The sequence below is a fragment of the Lontra canadensis genome, unplaced genomic scaffold (assembly GCF_010015895.1).
Source record: "Lontra canadensis isolate GAN:19392208 unplaced genomic scaffold, GSC_riverotter_1.0 scaffold25, whole genome shotgun sequence".
NCBI classification, from domain to species: domain Eukaryota; kingdom Metazoa; phylum Chordata; class Mammalia; order Carnivora; family Mustelidae; genus Lontra; species Lontra canadensis.
In genome coordinates this window covers 11,571,830-11,595,774 of record NW_022631019.1, presented here as the reverse complement: position 1 = coordinate 11,595,774, position 23,945 = coordinate 11,571,830, and the positions used below count along the sequence as shown (strand labels likewise).

Here is a 23,945-nt window from a genome sequence, read left to right as displayed (position 1 = left end):
TTAACTATGAGCTCATACTGCCTCTCTGTGCACATAATTTATCAATAAATCATACAATAGGGCATGTACTAAAAAATTATTTTCTGACGGAGTGCATGGTCACACACACAGCACTCTGGTTTAGGGAATAAGTCAACCCCTGACGGTCATGAGTTTCACTAGAAGCCACCATTTACGGAGGACCTGGAAGCCAGGACCTATGCCAGGGCCCCCATCCCACCAATGCTCTGAAGCACAGAGAGGTCAAGTGACTTAGTTAAGGTCAGACAGTAGATTCACTACAGGGGAACAGCCAGAAAAGCAGAACGGAAAAAGCGCAGGCTTCGGAGTCAGACAGACCTGGGTGGCAGTCTGTATAAAATGGGACTAAGCATACCTATCTCCCGAGGCAGCTGGGAGATTCAAACCAGTTATGTCTACAGAGCTCCCCCTCACCTCCCCACCCCTGCTACACAGTTCTCGCAGTTGTTATTGCTATTATACCTGGGAAAGAATTTCAAAGAGTGGGGGACAGGGTCAAGTCCTAGGGAGGGATCTCTCAGAGTGACTCCAGCACTGGAGTCCCCACCTACTTCTTGTTGATGGGAGGAAGCACAGGGCACCTCAACTGTCTCCTAAGACCCTCCCCTTCCACACAGCCCGCGCCCATCCGAGTTACCTCCTGCCGCATGGCCTCCAAGTTGGCCTCGCCCTTCAGTAGCTTCTGTCGGAGGCCCAGGGCCTCCCGCCGGCCCTCCTTTTCTGCCCGCTCACCCAGCGTCAGGCGACCCTGCAACTCCACCAGCTCCCGGCCCAGCCTGGCGTTCTCACTGTCCAGCATCTTCATCTGTGAGAAACAGCGGACACAGGGAGGACCTCGGACCCATTCTCAGCATCCACAGCCCAACATATTGACAGCCTGTTCAACTCTGCCCCATACCTTGCCTGGCCCAGGCCCGGGGGGCACTCAGGACCCAGTGCTCTAAGGACACAAACACTACACCACCTCAGATCCACTGGGAACCTGCCCCAGATAACTTCACCAAGCTCCAGCCATGCCTGGCACCTGGGCACCGAGGACCTCCACTTGACCACCTCATCATAACCACTCACCGTGGGGAGGGGCGGACCCCCATCGGAAGAGGAACTCTGGAGGGCAGAAGGCAAAGCTTGCTGGCCCCCTTTCTCTGCAGGGATGCATGAGTTTTATGGTGTACTTGCCACGTGTCCACCCCTGGTCTAAGCACTTCAACTGTATGAACTCATTTCATCTTCACACAATTCTATACGGGCAAGTACTAACATTATCCTTATTGAACAGACAAGAAAACTAAAGCTCAGAGAAGAGAAGCGACTTGTCCAAAGTCACACAGCCCACAAGCAGCAGACTGGGAGTCGATCTCGGACAAGCAGAATGCAGAGGTAAGTTCTAAGCCCCTATTTCCCCAGAGGAGCAGGTGGGGAGTCAGGCCCGGAGTGAAGGGAACAGAGATCATGCCGTAGCACCCGAAGCCCCCAGCGAGAGCCTGGCGCACACACATGCCTTCCTTTTGGGGACTCCCATGGCTTCCCAGGACTTCCACTGAGCAGGAAGGGGGCTAAAAGGGTGGAGGGGGTGCTGGTGGGAGATGAAGAGGACGTGGTTGTCAGGCCGTGCTAGCTCTGGGCAAGGTAGAGCCGAGGAGCCCACTGGGGCCGTTGCCTGCTCTGCAAGTCTTCTGGGAAGGCCTGAGCCAAGGATGGTTTTTATATTTTTAAATAGTTGGAAATGGCTTGTTTTTAAATGGCTAGAAGAAAACCAAAGAGGAACAACATTTCTTACACGTGAAAAATGATATAAAACGCGAATTTTGGTGTCCAGACACAAAGTTGGAGTGGAACGCATGCCCACGCATCTCTGTGCCGTGCGGGGCTGCTTTCCCGCTCCGATGGCAGAGCTGGGTGGTTACGACAGACTGTGTGGCCTGCAACGCCAGAAATATTTACTGCCAGGCTCTTGGCAAAAGATATTTGCAGCTCCAGCTCCATCTCACTGGGTCTGTACCTCGAGGTGTTCAAGAACTGCTTTGAGATTTGGACAAGAGCTCCAGGGACAAAGGTGAGTGACTACTTACACAAATGTACACACACACACATACACACACACACTCACTTTTGCACAGTTTCAAGGGTTCTTAAGTTGGAAAGGCTTGTTAGAGATCAAGGCCCTGGTTTTGCAGATGTGGCAGCCCAGGCTCCACTAACGGAGGGCTGCTGCTCCAGCAGCAAGAGCGCAGGGACAGTACCTGCTGTCGGAGCTCCTGCAGCTCCCTGCGGGCCTCCAGCCGGGAGCGCTCCACGTCCTGCAGCCCAGCCCGCAGCTCCTCGGCCTCCTTGCCCACGGCCACCCGTGCGTCCGCGAGCAGTGCCAGCTTCTGCTCCTTCTCCTCGTTGGCAAGCTTCAGGCTGGCGTGGGGAGGCAGAGGTCAGAGGCGGCCACTGGTCCCGGGAAAAGTACAGCGTGTAGGTCTATACAGAGGCCGCTCCCTGATTCCTCAAGTGCGTCCGGCCGGCTCTTGGCCCAGAGGTGCCCCAAGTGCTACTTGCCCACAGGGCCCCTCCTGAGCTGAGCCCTGGAGGGCCAGGGGCCAGGTCCAAGGCCACAAGAGGTAGGCCAGTGACTCCAAGGTTGGGGCTAGTCTCTGGGGTGACACCAACAGGTGGGGTCACCTTGCCTTCTGCTACCTTTCCCTTTCTTTCAGATAGGAAAATCACCTAAAACCCCCCACGCGCCCAGCCCCAGGGGCAAAGACTCCCCATCTGTGTGATTTCCCCAGAACCGCGGGGTGAAGTTAGCTTCCAGGGACGAGATCCAGTGTGAAGGACTCTGGGCGGGTCCCCTCGCGTTGCCCCACCTGATCCGTTCGCTCTCCGCCTTCTTCACGGCGGCCCGCAGCTCCTCGTTGGACCGCCGCAGGGCCTCGCGCTCCTGGACGCCCTCGCTCAGGCTGCGCCGCAGCTCGTTGGCCTCCTGGCACTGGGCCTCGCGGCCATCCTGCCCCTCGCGCACCTTGCGCTGGGCCTCCAGCAGCTCCCGCCGCAGCCCGTCCCGGGCCTCCTCCAGCAGGCGCAGCTGCGTCCGCAACTCTTCTGCCTGGGAGGGTGGCAGGACGTCACGGGACAGGGTACGGGCTCCGGTCCATCTGGGACTTGGCTGAAACCAGCCCATACTCCTGTCCCTGGGCACGGGCGCCTGCCGCTTCCCTCTGCAGCCACTGAGACCACATGTGTGAGATCTGATTTGGCGCAAAGCACGATGGAGTTAGTGGTGTTTGGGCCTGGAATAATCAGCCCCTGCGATCTTGCAATGGAGGGACACCCAAGAGGCCTGGGACCCTCCCCCCAGTGCCCTGAGTCCCGCATGTACACCCCAAGCACTCCATAAATGCTTATTGCCTCCTTTCTGCATTGGCTGTCCAGTTGCTCTCACATGCGGGGACAAATCTCACACTCTTCTAGACCCCACAGGCCAGGCCCCAGTGGCATTCAGTGCGCTGCCCGGAAGAGGGGGTACAGCTCACCTCGCGCGCCGAGGATTCCCGCTGCCTGTCCAGGTTTCGGGCCTGCTCTTGTAGCCTCTTCGCCTCCTGGGCGTGGGCGGCAGTGGCCTCCTCCAGCTTGGCCCGCAGGTCCCGCAGCTCGGACGTCAGGGTGTTCACGGTGCTCTAGGACAGGCGGGCTCCTCAGACTTGCTGCCACCGTAGCCCTCCCCCGGCTGCTCCCAGCGGGGCCAGCTCAGCTGTCCACCTTCAGCTCCAAACACGGCCCTTCCTGCCGCCCGACCAGACAGCCTTGCTGGTCCCTCGATGCCCAGTGAGTGCTGTCCCCACAGCTGCTCTCTTCCTCAGGCTAGGGTTCACCGAGCAGAGCTCGGCCGCCTCCCTCTGATGGGGACTCCCAAGGAAGGGCTGAAGTTTCCCCCACAGCCCTGAGGCTTCTCTAGGGCAGAGCCATGCACCCCACGCCTTAGACACGGGGCCCCTCCAGACAGGGCCAAGTCTCCCAGCTGAGATGGAGGCCCACCTGCCTGGCCTGCCCTACCCGGTCCTGCTCCTGCCGGCTCTGAGCGTCTCTCTTCTGCCGCTCCATCTCCAGGGAGATGGCGGCCAGGCTGTGCTGCGTGCCCAGCAGCTTCTCTGACAGTGCCGTCTTCTCGGACTCCTTCAGGGACAGGGCCTGGGCAGAGGCAGGGAGCAAAGATGCCTGGAGCTTGGCTGGTCATGGGGGCATGCTCGGGCCTTGCCCCCACCCTCCCCGGGGAAATGTGCCCACTGCGGGCTTGGTACCTCGTCTGGGTCACTGCAGGTGGACCCAGGCAGCGGTGCAGACACACCCCTTCTATGGCCCCAGAAAAGGGCACAACAGCCATACAGTAAGTCTGGACATGGACACAACTTAGAAATCTCCCTAACTGGCCGCAACAATCCTTGCCCTTCATCACTCCCCTTTTACAGATGAGGAAATGGACTCAAGAGGTAAAGTGACTTGCTCAGGGGGCCACGGCTAATGAGGAGATGGATGCTATCTAGCCTGACTCCATCACGACATTATGGGTAAGACAGGAGTTCGTTCTCCTGAGGAGGGTCCCCTGATACATGTGGGCCTCACGGGGACTGCTCAGATCTGTGGGCTCCCAGGCGTCACGAAGGCAGTGCCACTCGGTGAGTTCCCACCATGCACCAGGCGTGGCTGACCACGGGACTCAGCGACGCTTCACACATGCCCCTTGAGCCCCCCATCCTGCAGGCGGGGACCCTGGGACCCAGAGAGGGACTCCCAGCTCCTAGCTGCTGGGTGGCTGAGCAGGGACCGGCCCCAGAACAGGGGTCCCCTCAGGCAGCCGAGAGGCCACACCAGGGCTCACGAACCTGCTGCTTCTCGCTCTCGGCCAGGAGGAGGCCCTCGTCCCGCTCCTGCTGCAGGGCCGAGATCTCTTCACTCAGCTCCTCTTTCTCCGCCTCCAGCCTCGCCAGCAGCTCCTCCCGCTCCCGCTGCAGCTGGTTCTGCAGCTGGGCCCGCTCGGCCTCCAGCTCCCGCCAGGCTGCCTCCTGTGGGCCAGGCCCAGGCACCTGTGACCACCCCAGGCTCGGCCCAGGCAGTAAGAGCCACTTGTAGCCCAGACCCTGAGGGGCAGGGCCCGTGACCTGGTAACTACAAGGCGGAGTGAGTGATCAGGGCTGTGACGGGGACACACCAGGGCTGTGCAAGCCCCAGGGAGTGGCAGCAGCCTGGCCTGGGGGTCAGAGAACATGTCCCGAAGGAGAGATGGGCAGTGGTCAACCAGGTCAAGAGAGAAAAGAAACAGAGCCCCAGGCCCAGAGTCCAGCCCCAGAGATGGCCTGGAGGCTAGAGAGAAGCTGATGCACTGTTTAAGGCCCCTGGAGCTTGTACTACGAGGGGACACGGTGAGCAAAGGAACCAGAGTCACAGGCAGCAGCCAGGCCAGACTAGGCCCTTTAGGCTGTAAGGAGAAGTTGGCCAATTCTGAGAACAGTCAGGGCAATAGAGAGCCTCATGTCAGGGTGACAAGGAGTATCCGAATTTGCAACTAAGGAGTTGTTCAAAGCTATGGAAGAGGGATGGGGATTGGGGCTCGGGTAGAGAGGAGCTGGGTGCGCTGTGAGGGACAAAGCTGGCCAGGGGATAGCAGAACAGCTGGCCTGACGAGTGCAGATTTGGTGACATTAAGAGGCCAAGTCAGGGGGCACCTGGGTAGCTCAGTGGGTTAAGCCTCTGCCTTCAGCTCAGGTCATGATCTCAAGGTCCTGAGATTGAGCCCCACATCAGGCTCTCTGCTCGGTGGGGAGCCTGCTTCCCCCTCTCTCTCTGCCTGCCTCTCTGCCTACTTGTGATCTCTCTCTCTCTCAATCTCTCTGTCAAATAAATAAATAAAATCTTAAAAAAAAAAAAAAAAGGAGGCCAAGTCAGAAGGTGCAGGAGGAGTCAGAGAGGACACAGGAGTTTGGCTCCCTAGAGGGTGGGCGGGTGTGTAGGTAGAACCCAGAGAGAAAGATAGGCCCCCTCGGGGTCCCAGGCAGGTATCTGGCCCCGGCACTAGGCCCCACCAGTTAGTGAAAAAAGTAGACACAAGTGCTCCTTCTGCGAGTGATTTGCTACCGCCTGCAGGAGAAGTGAGATGCATACCTGCTCCAATCCAAGACTACAGGGGGGATGTGGTGTCATAAAGGACAGCCTGAACCTCTGTCGGAGGCAGCCCTGTCCAACACGGGTGACTCGGCAGCCCTGCCCCAAGGCCGGCTCTGGACGGTATCTCAGGACCATAATAATAGCGGAGCACTTATAAATGCCAGTCACTATGCTCAACCCCTTCTAGGGATTACCCCGCCTCATCCTCACAATACTCTACAGCATCATTGTCCCCATTGTTACAGATGGGAAATGAAGGTCCTTCAGGTAACCTAACCAGGATGCGGCCAAGATCAGGTCCCAACCCAGGCAATGAAATTCTAGAACCAGTGTTCCTAGATAGCTCTGTTCTGTCTTCTAGTAACCTGGCTCTATGTCTTTCTATGTGCTCAGGTTCCAGAGTGGTCTTTCATATGCAGACAGTACTTCTTAGCAAATGAAAATGCTTTCCTACTGTACGTTAGGTCAGCATTTCCCAACTGTGGCTCTGGATCACCTGCATCAGGGTCACCATGGCTGAACCAGATGTGGGGCCTGGGCAACCATGCGTTTGAGAAGGCATACCCAGTGGCTTCTCTCAGCTGCCCCTAGGGTCTCTGGAACAGAGATGAAGTTCCATTTTACAGATTTGGAGACCGATGCAGAGTGAGAAGGATAAGTTCTCTGAGGTCATAGAGGAGACATGGGTTCAGAGGCCTGCCTGTCCCAACCAACTGCCCGAACCTTCTCTCGCTGAAGTCGTTGCAAGTCCTCCTCGTGGGCTGTCCGCTGCTCCCGTAGAGAGGCCTGGGCCTCCCGCTCAGCCTGCACCAGCTTCTGTGCCATCAGCTCCTTGTCCAGAGCTGCCTTCTGCTCTGTAATTGTCATCTGTTGCCGTAGGCCTGCCAGCTCCCCTGCACAGGAGGGACGGGAGGAGGGGACACGCTCAGGTCAGAACCTCCCTGTGGGCCAGCAGACTCAAGCCAGATGAGTCACGTGGGCAGAATCCCAGAGCGGAGAGGCTCCACCTGGGATCTAAGCTGAGCTGCCTTAGAGAAGCTTCTTACCCACCCTGGGCCCGAGTCCCCATCTGCCACATGATTCCACTGGCTCTGTCCCCCTCCCTATCTAGCCAGAATGGCATCAAAGGAATGAAATGACATAGGGAGGTTAGCAAATACAACCACCCCCATAAAGGACTGAGTGCTTACGAGGGCTCAGACTCTTTTTTTTTTTTAAGATTTTATTTATTTATTTGACAGATAGAGATCACAAGTAGGCAGAGAGAAAGAGAGGAGGAAGCAGGCTCCCTGCTGAGCAGAGAGCCCGATGCGGGGCTTGATCCCAGGACCCTGAGACCACGACCTGAGCCGAAAGCAGACGCTTTAACCCACTGAGCCACCCAGGGGCCCCAAGGGCTCAGACTCTTGGGTGAGCCCGTGAGAGCTAGCTCACAGCAGCTTCACTATAACACTCGGGTAGCTGACCTCGTGCCCAACCTACAGAGGAGGGAGTGGAGGCTCAGAGGAGACAGGTAATTCCCCAAAGCCGAACGGCTTTCCATACAGCATCTCCTCGCATGACTGATGGCTACAAACGTGCTTGGTGGGCTGTCAGCACCAATGGATATGACCATGGGGAAGCCACCCCCCACTGTGGACAATCTAAAAGCCATCTCCTGGGTAGGAAGCCCGCCAGAGCCTCTGTCGGCATTTCCCTTCCTGGTTCTGTCTGGCCCAGGGAGATGTGGACGGGAAAGCTAATTTTTGTGGCCCAAGCAGATGCCTAGTCAAGGCTTATTGAGCAAGAGGAAGCCCTGAGTTCAGATACTGGACGAGAGCAGTGTGGTGTGGCTGGTCACAGTGCGGCCCCAGGAACATGGAGGGAAGCAGGGCTGTGCAGGGGGTTGGGCTGAGAGAGTCCACAGCTCTGCAAAGAACTCAGACCTCTCTAAGTGCCCTGGTGACGAGAAACAGCCACCGCTGGCCAAGCCAGGCACTGTGCCAAGGTCTTCCCGTGCTTTTCTCACCTCATCCTAGCAACAGCCTTAGAAGGTGAGTGTTAGCACTGCTCACTGTCAGATGAAGAACCTGTGGCCCAGAGAGGGAAGGGGCTTGCCCGAGAAAGCTCGGATCTAAGTGGCAGCAGCAGGACTGGAACTCAGGTCAGCCAGACTCCAAAGCCAGTGCTCCCAACTTCTGGTGACCCCAGGACCTGACAGGTTACAGCCTGGGCTGGAGCCTGGAGTTCCCCAGCCCCAGCTCAGGACCCGCCCCCATACCTGTCAGGGCTTCCTTGGCCAGCAGCAGGGCCTGGCCGTCGGCTTCCAGCTGCTCCCGGCGGGCCTCAAGCTGCGCCAGCTGCCGCTGCACCTCAAACAGGCTACTCTCCAGGGCTTCCTTCTCCAGGCTGCAGCACACACGATCCGAGGCCTTGGGACTCGGCTTCTCAGGCCCCAGGAAACGGTGACTCCCGGGGCGTGGCCAGGCGTGGGCCAGGTGCCAACCTACCTGCTCAGCCAGGCCCACGCTCCCTGGGGAAGCCAGGGCCCCTAGCTAGGACATGCTGGCAAGCCTGGGTCCTAAGTAACCATCCCTGCAGACCAACGCCAGGGTGTGGCTGGTCACAGCGCGGCCCCGGGCAGACCCCCAGGGTGGCGGTGAGCCCAAGGGCCTTACCGTAAGCGAGTGGCCTCCTCCGACAGGGTCCGGCCTTCTCGCTCAGCTGCCGCCAGCTGCACTGCCAGGCCAGCTCGCTCCTTGGCCAGCGCCTCCTTCTCCCGGGCCGCCCTCTCCAGCGCCTCCACCTGCCGCTGGGTCTCCCTCCGTGCCTGCTCCAGTTCGTGCTCCCGCCCGCTCAGCTGCCGGGAGAGCTGCCCCCCACCCCGGGCACTATGAGCACCACTCCCCGAATCTCCCAGCTGCTCACCAAGCAGCTCTCCAAGCCTGAGCCCAACCCCGCCCTGGCCAGGCAGGTGGGAGACCTGGGTTCAAGCCCTGGCTGGACCCCAACGTGCTATGAGTGCCTGGGACTAGTCACAGCCCGCTCTGGACCCGCAACGTACATGCGTACCAAAGCACATAAGCGTCCTCACGCAGTTTGGGGGTAAGTTTCTGGAGGGGCTGAATATATAAAACAGACTCGGAGTGGAGACCTGGAGCCCTGTTCCCCATCTAGGGGATGCCCCATGGCCCATCCCCTAGAGCCCCTTCCCAGGAACCCCAGCCCCCTAGCCCCTGGATCCCTAAAACCCTAAGGTGCCTTCCAGCTGTGTTCTACAGTCTAAGATTCCAATTCAAAAATTCTCTATCTGGTATCATATCATGAATTCTTACTGAGCAGCGAGGTCTCCATCTACCAAGTACTTACACTTCAGAACAGTCCTTTGTGATGAGAACTGTTAGCCCCATGTTACAGAGGGGGAAACTGCGGCATAAGGAGGTTGGGTAGCTTGCCCAAGGCTCCCAGCTAGCAAAGGGAGGGCTGGATTTAAACCCAGAATCAAGCTCCTAGGCCTGGGAGTTAGGCCAGCACGGGATGCAGGGGGCTGGAAGCCTAAAAGCCCCTCCCACCTGCTCCCCCTCGCCCCGCCCCCACACCCACCTGGGCCAGCTGCTCCTGCAGCCGGGAGCGCTCCTGGCGCAGCGCGGGAAGCTGGAACTCCAGCGCCTCCCGGGCCTGCTCCGCCACCCGCAGGGAGCCCTCCAGGCCCTGCTGCTCCACCTCCTGCTCCAGCCGCAGCTGCTCCAGCCGCTCCTGCTCCTCCCGGGCCAAGGAGGCCTCCTGCTCCACCTGCCGCTGCCGGCCCAGCAGGGCGGCTTTGTCCTCTTCGAGCTGCAGCAGCCGCCGGGTGGACCAGGAGGAGCAGGAGCGGGTCAGCTCAGCCCCTCCACCTACGGAAGGGGATCCCACCCAGGACCAAGGACGCCCCCTCCTCTCTACCCACTCGCCCACCCCAACCAGCCCAGGGGAGGGCCCATGGGGAGAAAGGGTAGTCCCTCGGGCGTGTGGACAGAAAGAGGGGCAGTGACCAGGACAGGTGCAGGGCTAGAGGTGTACAAGGAGGGAGGCACCCGGGCAGGGGGGCCCGCTGGCACCAGCCTACCTGGGCGACAAGGCGGTTCAGACCCAGTTTGTCCCGTGCGAGGCTTTCGTTGAGGGCGCTCAGCTTGGACAAGGAGTCCCGGAGCGAGGCCTCCTCCACTCTCAGCTTGGTCACCGAGAGCTCGAGCTCCACGCGGCCGGCCTCCGCCTGCGGGGCCAGGGGGGCCAGGGATGGTCAGAGGGGAGAGGCGGAGAGAGAAGAGAGCCGGGGAAAGGCAGGAAAAGATGTGCAGAGACAGGGAGATGGGAGAAGGTAGAGAGATGGAGGCAGGAGTGTGGGGTGGCACAAGAGGCAGAGAGAGGGGACCCCTCCGAGACGGTGGGGTGGGGGGGGCGAGAGAAGACATGACATGAGACGGAAAACAACCAGTGAGGAAGGCCTGCTGCCTTCGAAGCCAGGCAAAAGCCACACATGGCAAAGCTGTGTGGGAGCAGGGGGACCCCAGGTCGTGCAGGGCAGGGCCAGGGCCAGAGTGTCCCTCAGAGTGGGGTCTAGGGGGGCACTGTCAGGACCCAGACTATGGGGTGGGCAGGCACCCACCAAGGACAGCGCCCCTGGCTCCCACAGTCCCCAGGACCTGCATCTGGAGATGGGACGGGCTGACCTGAAAAACAGGCACCGGCCCAGGAGCGTGCGGAAAGGCAAGGACAGGACCACAAATAGAGGGCAGGTCACTTGTGGCTGGGGTGTGAGGTCAGCCTGTGGTCCCGGCACAAGGGCTCAGCCCGAGGCCACCCTGGCGCCGGGGTCAGTCTGCGGCCAGAGTGAGAAGGCCTAGGGCCCTGGGGGAGGGACGGGTTAGTGGCGGTGCCACCCCGAGGGTCCCACCTTGGTCAGTGCCTCAGCCACCTCGGCCTTCTCTGCCTGCAGCATGTCCCGCTGCAGCGTGGCAGAGCTCAGCGCTTCCCTCACGGCCACCAGCTCCTTCGCCAGCCCTGAGCGCTTCCCTTCCAGCTGCTCTAGCTGTCTGTGGCTGTGGGACAGAGGGTGCCGGCGGGCCTGAGACAGGAGCCCCGGAGGCCAGAGCCTTACTCAAAAGAACAGCCAAGCCCTCTGCTTCGGGCTCTGTGACTCTAGGCCTCGGTTTTCACATCTGCAAAATGGGGTAACAGCTGCCTCATGAAGCTGTTGTAAGGATACAGGACCTACTGAACACGAAGTGCTTAGAACAGTGCCTGACATACCTCCCCTCCAACAGCCGGCAGAAGCATGAGTGATACCGAGTACCACGAGGTACTAACCAGCACCATGACTTACGCCTCAGAGGAGAAAGCAGGGCGTGCACGGTGAAGAGGTTAACACTGAAGGCAGAATGCCTGGGTTCTAATCCTGGCTCTTCTACTAACTAGTTCTGGGACCCTGGTCAAATTACATGACCCCTCTGTGCCTCAGTCTCAGCACCCACAAAATGGGGACAGCGACAGGTCCTACATCACAGAGTTACCATGAGGCCTGAACAAGAGGACATCGGCGCTTAAAATGGTGTCCGGCACTTGGTAATGTTATTATTAACACTATTCCTGTAACTTGCCATTTACAATACAGTATGACTCTTACCACGGTCATCTGAACGCTGGCTGTTGTCACCACCCTCACCCCTACCTCACAGCGGTCCTCTGATCCCAGGAAGTGAGTCTATGTTTGAGCCTGTTGCCTGAAACAGGGCTGGTTGGAAGGCCCCGCCTCAGAGGGGTGCCTTGGAGATTCCTCCAGACAGCAGGGGGCGTGGGTTCCCCCCCTCCCCGCCGCCAGCCCCCAGGAACACCGTTGGGAGCCCCACGGTCTGTTTCAGTGGCCCTGGCGGGAGACCAGGAGCCACTGACCTGCGCTCCAGCTCCCTGCGAGCCCGCGTGCTGTCCTGCGCGGAGTCCTCCCGCTCCTCCTCCAGCCGGTCCCGCTGGCGCCTCAGCTCCTCCTGGGCCGCCTGCAGCTTTTCCCGCTCCTGCCGCAGCTCCTCGGCCCGCTGCTGGGCTGCCTGCAGGCTGCAGGCCAGGCTGTCCTTCTCCCTGCAGGACCAGAGCCGGGGGCGCTGTCGGGGACACCGGGGCTGCTTTCCCCAGGGAAGGAGGCCAAGCTGCGGTCCTAGCCTCAGCCACAGCCTCTGACCTCTAAGGCACGGTGCCTCCAGGAAGCCTTCCCTGCCCCCCTCCATGGGTGACTCACTTCATCCACATCTCCCTGGAGCCGACTCTTTCCCAGGGCGACACCCCAACAGCCAACCCCCCCAGCTCAGAGGCCCAGCAGGATGGATGGAGGCACTGGCATCATTTCCAACCACCCCACCCGGTTGAAGAGGCCGGGCCAGGCTCCCGGGACCCACAGGCAGTGCCAGTCCCTTCAACTAGGAGACGCCCCTACGGCTCTTCCACCCTCCCAAGCCCCACAGTTCTGGAAGACAGAGCTCGGTGGGCCCAGATGCCTCCCTTCCTGCTGCACGGGCCAGCAGCACATGGGAGCCAGCCGTGGAGGGACGGGGCGGCAACCGGGAACTCTGGAGATTTTCAGGGTTCTGCCTTCTCCCCGAGCTCCAGCAGTCCCAACAAAGCGGGGGTGGGGAGTAGATCTGTCACCCCTCCTTCCAAGCCAGCTGGGGTTTTCAGCTCAAGCAGAGGACTGACTGCTGGCATCGTCTCCATGGCCCCTACCTCTCCACTCGAAGTGACAACCTGGGTGTGCACTAGACACTAACATCGGCGGCACGTGAGAAAAACCACACAGCACAACATTAAAACAGCACAACGCGAAGTGAGGTGTTCACTGTGTACACGGCTACAGAAATGCCCTCCTTCCAAGGCATGGGAAGCTCTGGTTTTGCTTCCAGAAGGACGTGAATTCCAAGTTCTACCCCCAGCCACACCACTGTGTCAGCTTGGACCAGTCTCTCAAGCTCGGGACAGTCACAGCTCCAAACAGCGTGAGTCTGACGGGGACACTAACTGGGCTAAGACACGTAATGCACTTGGAACTGAGCCTGGCACCCGGTAGGTGTCCTGGCACGCGGGAGCGTCCCCTGCCTCACTACCCAGAAGCGCAACAGGAAGCAGAACTAGTGCATGCATGGGTTAGGCTGCGACGAGGGCCCACGTTTTTATTTTCCCTTCATTTTGGGAGATTTTTACTCTGTGGTTACATTTATGAAGAGACACAGCAAACAACAACAACAAAACACAAAAATAACCAGGCAGGTAAGAGCAGGTAATTTCTTAGCACTGTCCATAGAACTCTCTAAGATGATCGAAATGTTCTATGGCTATGTGTGGCTACTGAGCACTTAAAATGTGGCGAGGACAACTGAAGGACTAAACTTTTACTTTTTAAAATGATTAACTGGGGGCACCTGAGTGGCTCAGTCGGTTAAGCATCTGCCTTGGGCTCAGGTCATGATCCCTGACTCCTGGGATCGAGCCCCACATCGGGCTCTCCGCTCAGGGGAGAGCCTGCTTCCCCTCTCCTTCTGTCTCCCAGCTTGTGCTCTCACTCTCTCTCTCTGTCAAATAAATACATAAAATCTTTTCAAAGATAAGATTTTATGTATTTATTTACTAGGAGCACAAGCAAGGGGAAGGGCACAGGGAGCAGCAGACCCTGGGCGAAGCAGGGAGGCCCACACGGGACTCAATCCCAGGACTCCAGGATCATGACCTAAGCCAAAGGCAGACGCTTAACCGACTGAGCCACCCAGAAGCCCCCATAATGCTTAATTGAATTTGAACAGACATACATGGCCAGTGATGACCACGTGCTTACAGGGTCAGGATGGCATGAGATCCGGGCCCCCACCTCTGACCTCTCAGGCACCTGCTCATAAGGTCCACGGTGCTCCGCAGACGCTGGGCCTCACGCTGGGCATCCTCGTGAGCCTGGGTGGCCCCGCTGGTCTCGTCCCGCAGACGCTGCAGCTGCTCCTCCAGGCCGCGGCGCTCACTCTCGCTGTCACTGAGCTGCTTCCGCAGGGCGCCCAGAAGGTCCTGGCTGGCCTCATAGCGCCCACGGATGTCCTGTGGCATGGGAACCGCTGAGTCTGGGGGAGCCCTCGGAAGCTCCCAGAGCGCCCCCTCCTCCGCTCAACCAGCCCACTCTGCAGCCCAGGCCCGGGCCAGGAGAGGGGGGCTAAGGCCCCACACTAGGTTTCCACTCCTGTTCACTGCGCCCCCACTGCCCTTTAGAGCGCCCTGCCACGGCTCGGAGCCTCCATTTCCTTGGCCACTCTCACCTAAGCCCCACACAAACCACCAAGCACACTCTGTCCTCTCCGGGATTCTGACTACCCAAGGGCTCCCAGGCCCCTCCCCTTTGCATCCGGGTTCTGACTCTCCCCCAGACTCCTCACTGACCCTAGTTCTCCAGCATCTCTGATCCTAGATTGATTCCCGGGCCCCCCCACACACACACACTCGGCCTTTTCCTGGTTCCCGGGTCCTGGCTCTGTCTGTCCAGTAATCTCTCTATACCCGCGCTCTAGCTCTGCCCCAGGCTCCGCCGCCCACTGCCCAAGCACCTCCCACTCTGGGCTCAGATCTGCCTGCTCGCTCTCGACCACTTCCATGGGTCCTGACTCAGTTGCTCGTTCTCAGGGCTCTGGCTCTACTCCGAAAAGCTCAGACCCGGGCTCCTCCCCCGGAACTCTGGCCCCACCCCCAGGGCACTGGCTCCGCCCCGAGTGACCCAAAGCCCAACCCCTGGGACTCTGGCACCGCCTGGAGGGCGCTGGGGCCCCTCCTACCTGAATCTGCAGCTGGCGCTTGTGCAGGGCGGAGTGGATCAGGGCGAGTGTGGAGGAGTCGGAGCAGGCTGGGGATGGGCCTCGGCGCGGGGATCGGCCGCGGGCCGGCGAGGAACGCCGCGGCGGGGAGGGGGTCCGGGGGCCCGAGAGTCCCCGCAGGCTGCCGTCCGATGCATCCGCAGTGCGCTCAGAGCCGCTCAGCTGGACCCCGCTCTCCATGTCCGACAGCACCGCCTGAGGTGGAGTAGGGAGGCCACTGAGAAGGGGGCCACGGATTAGCTGGCCCAGGCGAGGCAGTGGGGTCCCGGGGCCAGGTGTCCGGCTTCCTCGCACACTCCACAGCACATTCTAAGCTTCCTACAGGTCTTCCCCATTCCTGGCTCACAGCCCTCGGCACCCGAGTGAGGTCTCCCGTGTATCACCCAGCCGTGATTGGGCCGTTCTCACCGATGGGCCTGGAACCGGCAGTGCCTCCCCTCTCAGGCTGGGGCTCCCCTCAGGGTAGAGGCCAGGCTCAGCCAACAGGGGTGTCCAACAGCAACAGCCTGGGTCCCCAGGGCCCCCAACCACTTGCAGTTCAGCTTAAAGCCACCAGAGCGGCGGTGCTCCCAGCCGGCCGAGCCCCGCCCCGCACAGGGCTCCCTCCCACCTCACACCTGTGCCAGGTCTCTCAGGGTCTGCTGCAGCCCCTCTCCGTCCTCTGTCTCCAGGGCCGCCTGCTCCTGGAGCCGCAGGGATTCCTGGAGTGATGTCGTGGAGATGAAGAAACGATGGTCAGGCTCTCTGCCCAACCTGAAGCTCCCCCGTCCTCTCCCTTCCTGGAGGCCCTGCCCATCAGGAGATCTCTAAGGCCATGACCACAGGCCGCCACTTGGTAGACCCCGTAGCAGCCCCAGGGCCCGCACCCAACAGCCCAGGCCCAAAGAGGCGCAGCGTCACCATACAGGTCACACAGACTATTGGAGGAGAGCTGGACATAGAACCCAGGCCATGGGACATATGGGTGGCTTAGTTGGTTAAGCATCTGCCTTTGGGTCAGGTCATGATCCCAGGGTCCTGGAATCAAACCCCACATCAGGCTCCCTGCTCCAAGGAGAGCCTGCTTCTCCCTCTCCCTCTACCTGTCATTCCCCCTGCTTGTGTTGTCTCTCTCTCTCTCTAATACATAAGTAAAATCTTTAAAAGAAAAAAAAAAAACAAACAACAAAGAACCCAGGCCAGGCCCCACACAGGAGGATGACCAACCCAGCAGTACTCTTGAAGGGTGTCTCTCTTGGGGGGGAGGCAGCTGAGCTCCAAGAAAAGGAGCCCTGGGCTAGCAGGGCACAGGCATCTGTTCAAGCCCCACCTTATTGGCTCTGAGACTCTGGGCAAGTACTTCCCCTTGGCCTCAGCTTTCTCATCTGTGTAATGGGAAACTGCTACAGGGCTGCTGAGAGTTTGAAATAGGATGAAGGAGGTGAACATACTTACCACCAAGCCTGCCACGCACTAGAGGCTCACACTAAGCCTGGCATGTACTAGGGGTTCACACTAGGCGCTCACACTAAGCCTGGCACACACTCGGGGCTCACATTAAGCCTGGCACACACTATGGGCTCACACTAAGCCTGGCATGCACTAGGAGCTCAGTGAATGAGGGCTGAAACTGAGCCAACACAGGATGCTAAGAGTGGCCCAAGCAAACATGACCCTCATCCAGGGGTCTGGTCTATCTCTCGATCCCGTCCTCCAGATCTCAGGGGCAGCCGCATCTCACCAGGGCCTCAAGCTTCTCGTTCAGGGCCTTGTTGACCCGATCCTTCTCCAGATTCTGGTTCTGAAGGCGCTCCACTGTCAGGGCCAGCTCGGTCACTCTGGAGGAAGGGCAGTAACAGAGGTGAAAGGGAGACGCACCCCACCTTCTCCTCAAACCCACCAGCTCTGTGTCCTTCATGCCTTCCCTAACCTCAGGGAGAGACCCTAGCATCTGCGTCCCTGGCTGTGTGACCTTGAGTGAGTCCCTCCCCTCTGCAGCTCAGGCTGATCCTCTATAAAGGAGAAGGAGGTTGCCATTTGCTTTAGCACTGGGGACTCGCCCAGGCCTCTGGAGCAAGGAGCCTAAGTTCTAGCATCAGCAGTTGAACTGCTCATTAATGTGCCCTGGGCAAGAGCCCCCGAACCTCAGTCTCTCCCTCTGTCACACAGGGTGTGACTGGGGCAGACTGGGAAGAAAGGCCCGTGGCCAGTTAACAGGTACTCGCTCCTCCCTGCATCCCCAGATGCCCCCTGTGCAGGGCAGCCCGCCTCCTGTGCTGCCTACCAGGCACCCACCTGGCACTGAGATTGGCCTTGTCCAGGTTGCTCTGCACCTGCAGCTGGGCCAGCTGCTTCTCCTGGAGCACCTTGTCCCGCAGCTGCTCGTCCAGCTGTAGCTGCAGCAGCGCCTGCTTCTCCAGGGCCGCCTCAGCACGGCTCTCAGCCAGCTGCAGGCCGGTGCTCAGCCCCAGATCCGCCTCCTGGATGGCTCTTGAGGTCCGGGCCAGCTCCCCTCCCAAATGCAGCAGGTCTCTGGTGGAGAGAGCACAGGATAGGCATGGGATGCAGGCAGGCTCCCAAGGATAAATTAAAACTATCCCAGGATGCTACAGTGGGATGGCACTAACAGGTTGGCAAAAAAAGAAAAAAGAAAAGTCACATAACACACAATGCAGGTGAGACTGTGGAGAAACAGGCCCTGTGGCAGGAGGGTAAGTGGGTGTAACCACGACACAGGGCAATTAGGAAGAGCTCTGACGATTATAAGTGGATAGGCTGTTTGACCCACCGACTATACCCATAAGAGCTGATCCTACAGATATGGCCCCAATGCAAGGAAAGGGACTTGTGCACAAGGTGATCCCCTGTAGCACTGCTCATGGAAGAAATACTGGGGAGAGTCTAAATGTGCATCAAGAGGGCTACTACTTTTTTTTTTTTTAATTTGAGACACAGAGAGAGAGAGAGTACAAAAAAGGGGAGGGGCAAAGGGAGAGGGAGAAACACACTCCCCGCTGAGCAGGGAGCCAGAAGTGGGGCTCCATCCCAGGACCCCAGGATCGTGACCTGAGTTGAAGGCAGATGCTTAACCAAGCCACCCAGGCACCCCAAAAGAGGGCTACTATTAAATAAAATTGGTATATCCACTCAGCGAATACTCTGTAGCCAAGAAAAATGGGGAAGCTGTTCAAAGTTTGAGACGGAGCCACCTCCGAGTTATAGCTATTCGGTGAAGACCGCATCTTCAAGAACACAAAGATGAAATTCCACCAAGAGTATGGAGCAAAGGGGGAGGGGAGGGAGATAAAGAGACAGAGAGAGAGAGAGAGAGAGTGTATGTGTGTGTGTGTGTGATCTGCTGTATTTGCTTGAATAAAATAAGCCTGGAAGGTCATGAAGGAAACTGGTCATACCACTTGTCTCCAGGAGGGGAGGGAAGCATCTGGAGCAGAGAAATGGGGACGGGGGAGACTTTTCACTGTACACCCTTTTGAAATTTGAACCGTGTGACTATGTGAGTTGTTCAAAAGTAAAACGTTAAATTTTTATTTTTTAAAAGATTTATTCATTTATTGGGGGAGGGGCAGAGAGAGTCCCAAGCCAACTCCACACCAAGCATGGGGCCCAACACGGGGCTCCAGCTCACAACCCTGAGATCATGACCTCAGCCAAACCCAAGAGCTGGATGCTTAACTGAGCCACCCAGAGGCCCCATACCTCAATGAAGTTTTAAAAATTTTAATCTTAAATTGAAACTAAGTAAAGGGGTACCTGAAACCCAGACCTGAATCTGATCAAGAATTAAATCCAGGGGCGCCTGGGTGGCTCAGTTTGTTAAGCATCTTAGTCTTCCACTCAGGTCATGATCCTGGGGTTCTGAGATCAGGCCCTGCCTTGGGTTCCCTGCTCAGCAGTGAGTCTGCTTCTCCTTCTCCCTCCGCCCCTCCTCCCTGCTCGTGCTCTCTCTCTCTCTCTCTCAAATAAATAAGTAAAATCTTAAAAAAGAAAGAATTAAATTTAACATCCAACTGACAGGAAATATAGGGGACAAGGTGTTAAACACCACCTCAGAATCCAGACTGTGGGAAACTCTTAGGACAACTGTCCTAGTTTCCTTTCCTTTATTTATTTATTTATTTAAGAGGGGGCGGGGGGAGGAGTGCAAGAGCAGCAGGAAGGAGAAGCGGACTCCCCGCTGAGCAGGCAGCCTGCTGTGGGGCTGGATCCCAGGACAGTGGGATCATGACCTGAGCCAAAGGCAGCCGCCTAACTGACTGGGTCACCCAGGCGCCCCCCAACTATCCCAGTTTCCTACACGAATAAATGAAAAGACTTAAAACACAAGTCAGCCAGTCACATTTGGTGAGCATCTATGGGTTCTAATTCAAACAAATTATAAAAACAAGGGACTCGGAGCGCCTGGGTGGCTCAGTCCTTAAGTGTCTGCCTTCGGCTCGGGTCACGATCCTAGGGTCTTGGGATCGAGCCCCATGTCGGGCTCTCTGCTCCTCAGGAAGCCTGTTTCTCCCTCCCCCACTCCCCCTGCCTGTGTTCCCTCTCTTGCTGTGTCTCTCTCTGTCAAATAAATAAATAAAATCTTAAAAAAATAAAAAAAATAAAAAAGAGTGAATCATCTGTGACACTGATGTGTCAACTGGAAATATGGACACTGAATATCCGATGACTTTAACATAAGATCATTAATTAAACAAAATGTTAATGCAGAAAAGGAAAGAAAGGGGTTGGCCTGCCTCAGCTCTCCCACAGTCTCACCTGCTCAAAGATTAAGCAGGACACGCTCCCCTGCTGATGTGGCCCTTTGAGGCTCTCCCAGCCTGACCTCCCTTCCCCTGCTTTTTGCTTCAGCCCCATCGACTGCCATGTCCTCCTACCTCCAAGCCTCTGCTCCCACTCTTCTCTCTGCCTGGAGCGCCCCTGGCTCTGCTGGTTAAAATCCTACCCAGCCCTTGAGGTCAGTGCAAATTCCACCTCCTCTATGAACTGTTTCTTTGACCTCCCCAACCCTGCCATCCTCCTGAGAATCTGGGATATGCTCTGTTCTATTTCCATGTCACTCACCACTCACTTCCTCAGTCTAGAATTTTGGGGGTCCGTATCTTTGCATCACTAGAGCCTGTGAGGTCCTGTAGCAGAAGCTGAATGGTCCAGTGGATTAAAAGCAGGAGCTATAAATCCTGACTCAGCCACTTACTTACTGCTGTGTGACCTTGGGAAGGTCACTCTACCCCTCTGAGCCTCGGTGCCCTCATCTGTAAAATGGGGATTATAGTTCCTACCTCCCAGGGATGCTGTAGATCTCAGAAGAAACAAAATGGCCCAAGAGCCTAGCTCACTGTAAACACCCAGTAAATGCTGACTGCCAGGATTGGTAGGAGCTCACATTACTAGTTGTCTCTGCATTTCCACAGAGCCTGGCACACAGTAGGTGTGTTGGGCTGGACTGAAGTTCAACTGAGCTGAGTTGAATCCAACTCAAAAACCGGGGCTGTCTCTCAGCTGCCGCAGCGTCTCCCCAGGCCGCCCCTCTGCCACCCGGGCCTCACTCACCTCTCGGTGGACATCTTCACCTCGCTGACCAGCCGTCGGACCCCCACAACCTGCCTCCAGAGGAGGAGCAGACGGCTGTGCTCATTGCTGAAGTAGGTGTTGAAGGACTGGAGGGAAGGCGGGCTGCGTGAGGGCCGGCCCGCCCCCTCCTCCGCCCCGTCCCCCGCGGCCCCGTCCCCCTCGGCCCTGTCCCCCGCGGCCCCGCCCCCGCCGCGGCCCCGCCCCGCCTCCTCCCACAACTCAGATCGATGGTGCCGGGACCAGGGCGTGGGTTTTCCCCTGAGCCAGCGCCCCAGGCCAGCGTACAGGGGAAGTGGGGGCTGGCCCGCTCGGGATCCCACGCCTCCCTCCCGCACAGGGAATCGGGTTGCAACGCCTCCACGGGCTGCAGCTGCAGTTGGCAGCGCAAAGGTCAAGGTCGTAAAATGCTGGAGAGGGCGTCTGGGCGTCTCGGTGGGTTAAAGCCTCTGCCTTCAGCTCAGGTCATGATCTCAGGATCCCAGGATCGAGCCCCATATGGGGCTCCCAGGGAGCCCGCTTCCCCCTCTTTCTGCCTGCCTTTCTGCCTACTTGTGACCTCTCTCTCTGTCAAATAAATAAAATCTTAAAAAAAAAAAAAAAAGAGAGAGAGAGAGAGATCCTGCTACCAGCGGCATCCCTGCCTCACTGTGGGCAGGTTATGTAACCTCTCTTTAAAATGAGCGTGACAGCACCTACCACACACAGTTATTATGAGGAACAGAGGAGAAAATGCGTGCCAGCACGCGGTATGGGCTGAGCAAGGCCAGCTCTTAGGGTAACAACTATTTACTTCTGCTAAAGAGCTCACTTGCTAGCAGGGACCCCTCTCCTGACCCCTAATTCCTACCCCTCAGGTCAGGCTGGGCCCCTGAGGCCCCACTGGCCTCCCAGCACCCCCATGCCCACCTCTTCCTCACGCCTCCACGCCGCCTCCCGCTGCTCCAGCTCCTTCCGACAGCGTGTCCAGTCGGCGGTCACCTTGCGGATGTCCTCACTCAGAGCCTGGTTGGCTGAGTTCGCCTGGTCCAGCTGCTCTCGGAGCATGGAGTTCACCTGGGCCAGGCTGGCACTCCTGCGGGGTGCAAAAGGAACTGGTGGGCCCAAGGCAGGAGAGAGAGAGCCCTGCCAGCCTGCGCCCTCAAAGCCGCATCCCACCTCTGCTGCTCCTCGTCCAGGCGGACAAGGGCGCTCTCCAGGTCATGGCTGTGCTCCGTGTCCTGGGCAGGAGAAGTGGGCATGAGCCTGGGCCAGCAGAGGGAAGGGCCTGCCTTGACCCCTGCTGGCACCCACCCTCAGCCGCTGCTGCTCCAGCTCTGTGGATCTCTCCACCAGCTGCTGCTCCAGCTCTGAGCACTTCTTCCTGTACTGGAGGGTCTGTGGACAGGTGCAGAGTGGAAGGTTAGCCCCAGGGGATGGGGGCAGAGCAAAGTGAGGTGGGGGAGGGGGACAGGAGCAGGAGTGGGTGGCCCTGACCTTGGCCTGCAGCCGCTGCACAAGCTGGGCCTGCCGCTGCTGGCCCTCCTGGTAGGCCTGCAGCTTGCGCCGGTAGGAGGCCTGCTCCTCCTGCAGCTGCCTCCGCAGCTCCACGCTCTGCCGCACCAGCCCCCTGGGCTCGGGCGCTTCCAGCTCCCCAGACTCCAGCTGCACAGCCTGCTCCAGCTGCAGGGAAGGTCCCTGGGTGAGAGGCCCGGGCCTCCGGGGAAGGCAGGCACGGAACTCTGCAGAGGATGCCAGGTTGGGCCCAGACCCACATGCCCTGCAGGCATACGTGGGCAAGCCCAGGGTGGAGCGCTCCCGTGCACAGGGTAACGCAGCTGTGCAGGGACACAGGCTGGGCACGCATGGACACACAGATCAGGCACGGTGGACACATGCAGGCGGGCCCATGAACACGCGCATGCAAAACACAAAGTTGCCCGGGGTTGGCAGGAAGGGAAACTTACAGGCCCTCTGTGCTCTTGCCTGGGGGCACCATGAGCCTCTGGGCTGAACACCTCACCCGGCTGCGGGAGGTTATTAGGAACAGGCCCCTGTCCCCCCACCCCCACCCAAGGTGAGCTCAGGAAAACCCAGATTTTTGTTCTCCATCGTATCTTAGACCCAGGAGAGTGGCAGTGGCGTGCTTGTTGAATCATGAATTAATCGCATGAGCACATCTGAATACTTTCAAACAGAGGCAAAAATACACACATGCATATCTGAGCTTAGAGACACGCACACACAGAAGGCACAGTGGCAGTCTCAAACACCCCCGGGGTGACAAGGGTGGGCTCCCCGCCACGCCCCCACTCCCCACATACACAGCGCTCTGTAAGAGGCACCCACTCTAGCACAGGGCGGGCGTCCATGGAAAGCTGCTGTCGGCGCCAGGCTCCGCCCCCAGGCAGCTGGCAGCCCCTTCATTAGCAGACCCCGTGAGCACAGGCCGGATGCCTGGGTGCGTGCGCTGTTGTCGTCATCGTTGCTCTGGCAGAGCCTCCTAACCCCTTGGGCACCTGCTGGTCCCAGGGGGCCCTTCAGCCTCCTCAAGCTGTTGGGGAAGGGACGGGGGAGCGGGCAGCTGAGGATGAGTGGGACGGAGAGAAGAGTGACAACGCCCAGGGAGAACCAAGAGGAAGACAGCCCAGCCTGGCTGATCCTGACCCAGGCCCACACTCACCACCTATCTACCTCCCCGGTGCCTGGCACGCCACTCACATGCTCTCCCACGCCAAGTCCCAGGGAAGCCAACAGCAAGGGCAACTGCTGTCACGTGGGCTAACGAACCAGACCAGGCCAGGCCAGGCCAGCCCTCTGGGCCTACATCTACCCAGAATGCCCGGGAGCCCCTCGACCATGCTAACAACCTGCTCTCTGCCTACCCCACCCCGTGTGCTGGGGTCAGTGCCGGAGCAGGGCGACCATGGCCACTGGGGTACCACCCATAAGGAGGGGCGCGTGGGGAGTGCTTGAGGGCTGTTGCCTGGAAGGTGGGCTGCAGGCCTGTGACCAGGGTGGCAGGCACAGTGTCTCCCTCGGAGTATGGTGGCACTGAGATCCCACGTGTGTTGCCCATCGAGGGCGCACCTCGCTGGCTGTGCTTTGTCATTTGTCTCCACAGGGGACCTTGTGTGTCTTTGTGGCTAGGCCTTCACAGGGACCCCAGTGAGCGCCCATGTGCTCACATGTTGTTGTTGTTGTTTTTCAAAGATTTTATTTATTTGAGAGAACAAGACAGAGATAGTGAGAGAGAAAGAGAGAATGAGAGGAAAGGGAGAAGCAGGCTGCCCCATGAGCAGGAAGCCCGATGTGTGGCTTGATCCCAGGAACCTGGGATCGTGACCCGAGCCGAAGGCAGACGCTTGACCAGCTGAGCCGCCCAGGCGC

The 23,945-nt window shown here is 58.7% G+C and overlaps 1 protein-coding gene across 9 annotated transcripts in view; it reads right to left on the bottom strand.

The window, feature by feature from the left end:
* The window catches only part of CROCC (ciliary rootlet coiled-coil, rootletin), a 47,800-nt gene that overhangs the window by 10,791 nt on the left and 13,064 nt on the right, over positions 1–23,945 (bottom strand). For 6 of the 9 annotated variants that reach the window (XM_032863549.1, XM_032863551.1, XM_032863548.1 and 3 more), the window contains 23 exons: positions 22,053–22,238; positions 21,870–21,953; positions 21,735–21,796; positions 21,486–21,651; positions 20,559–20,665; positions 17,286–17,522; positions 16,732–16,828; positions 15,629–15,712; positions 14,973–15,206; positions 14,048–14,247; positions 12,073–12,255; positions 11,078–11,222; positions 10,250–10,396; positions 9,748–9,978; positions 8,823–9,016; positions 8,426–8,553; positions 6,889–7,058; positions 4,887–5,066; positions 4,042–4,194; positions 3,540–3,683; positions 2,874–3,112; positions 2,265–2,424; positions 659–826 (listed from right to left, as the gene is read on the bottom strand). In XM_032863549.1, coding sequence (XP_032719440.1) covers positions 659–826; positions 2,265–2,424; positions 2,874–3,112; positions 3,540–3,683; positions 4,042–4,194; positions 4,887–5,066; positions 6,889–7,058; positions 8,426–8,553; positions 8,823–9,016; positions 9,748–9,978; positions 10,250–10,396; positions 11,078–11,222; positions 12,073–12,255; positions 14,048–14,247; positions 14,973–15,206; positions 15,629–15,712; positions 16,732–16,828; positions 17,286–17,522; positions 20,559–20,665; positions 21,486–21,651; positions 21,735–21,796; positions 21,870–21,953; positions 22,053–22,238 — 3,699 coding nt within the window. The remainder of the gene's footprint in view (positions 1–658; positions 827–2,264; positions 2,425–2,873; positions 3,113–3,539; positions 3,684–4,041; positions 4,195–4,886; positions 5,067–6,888; positions 7,059–8,425; positions 8,554–8,822; positions 9,017–9,747; positions 9,979–10,249; positions 10,397–11,077; positions 11,223–12,072; positions 12,256–14,047; positions 14,248–14,972; positions 15,207–15,628; positions 15,713–16,731; positions 16,829–17,285; positions 17,523–20,558; positions 20,666–21,485; positions 21,652–21,734; positions 21,797–21,869; positions 21,954–22,052; positions 22,239–23,945) is intronic. The other 3 variants (XM_032863543.1, XM_032863546.1, XM_032863547.1) reach the window with 2 other exon arrangements.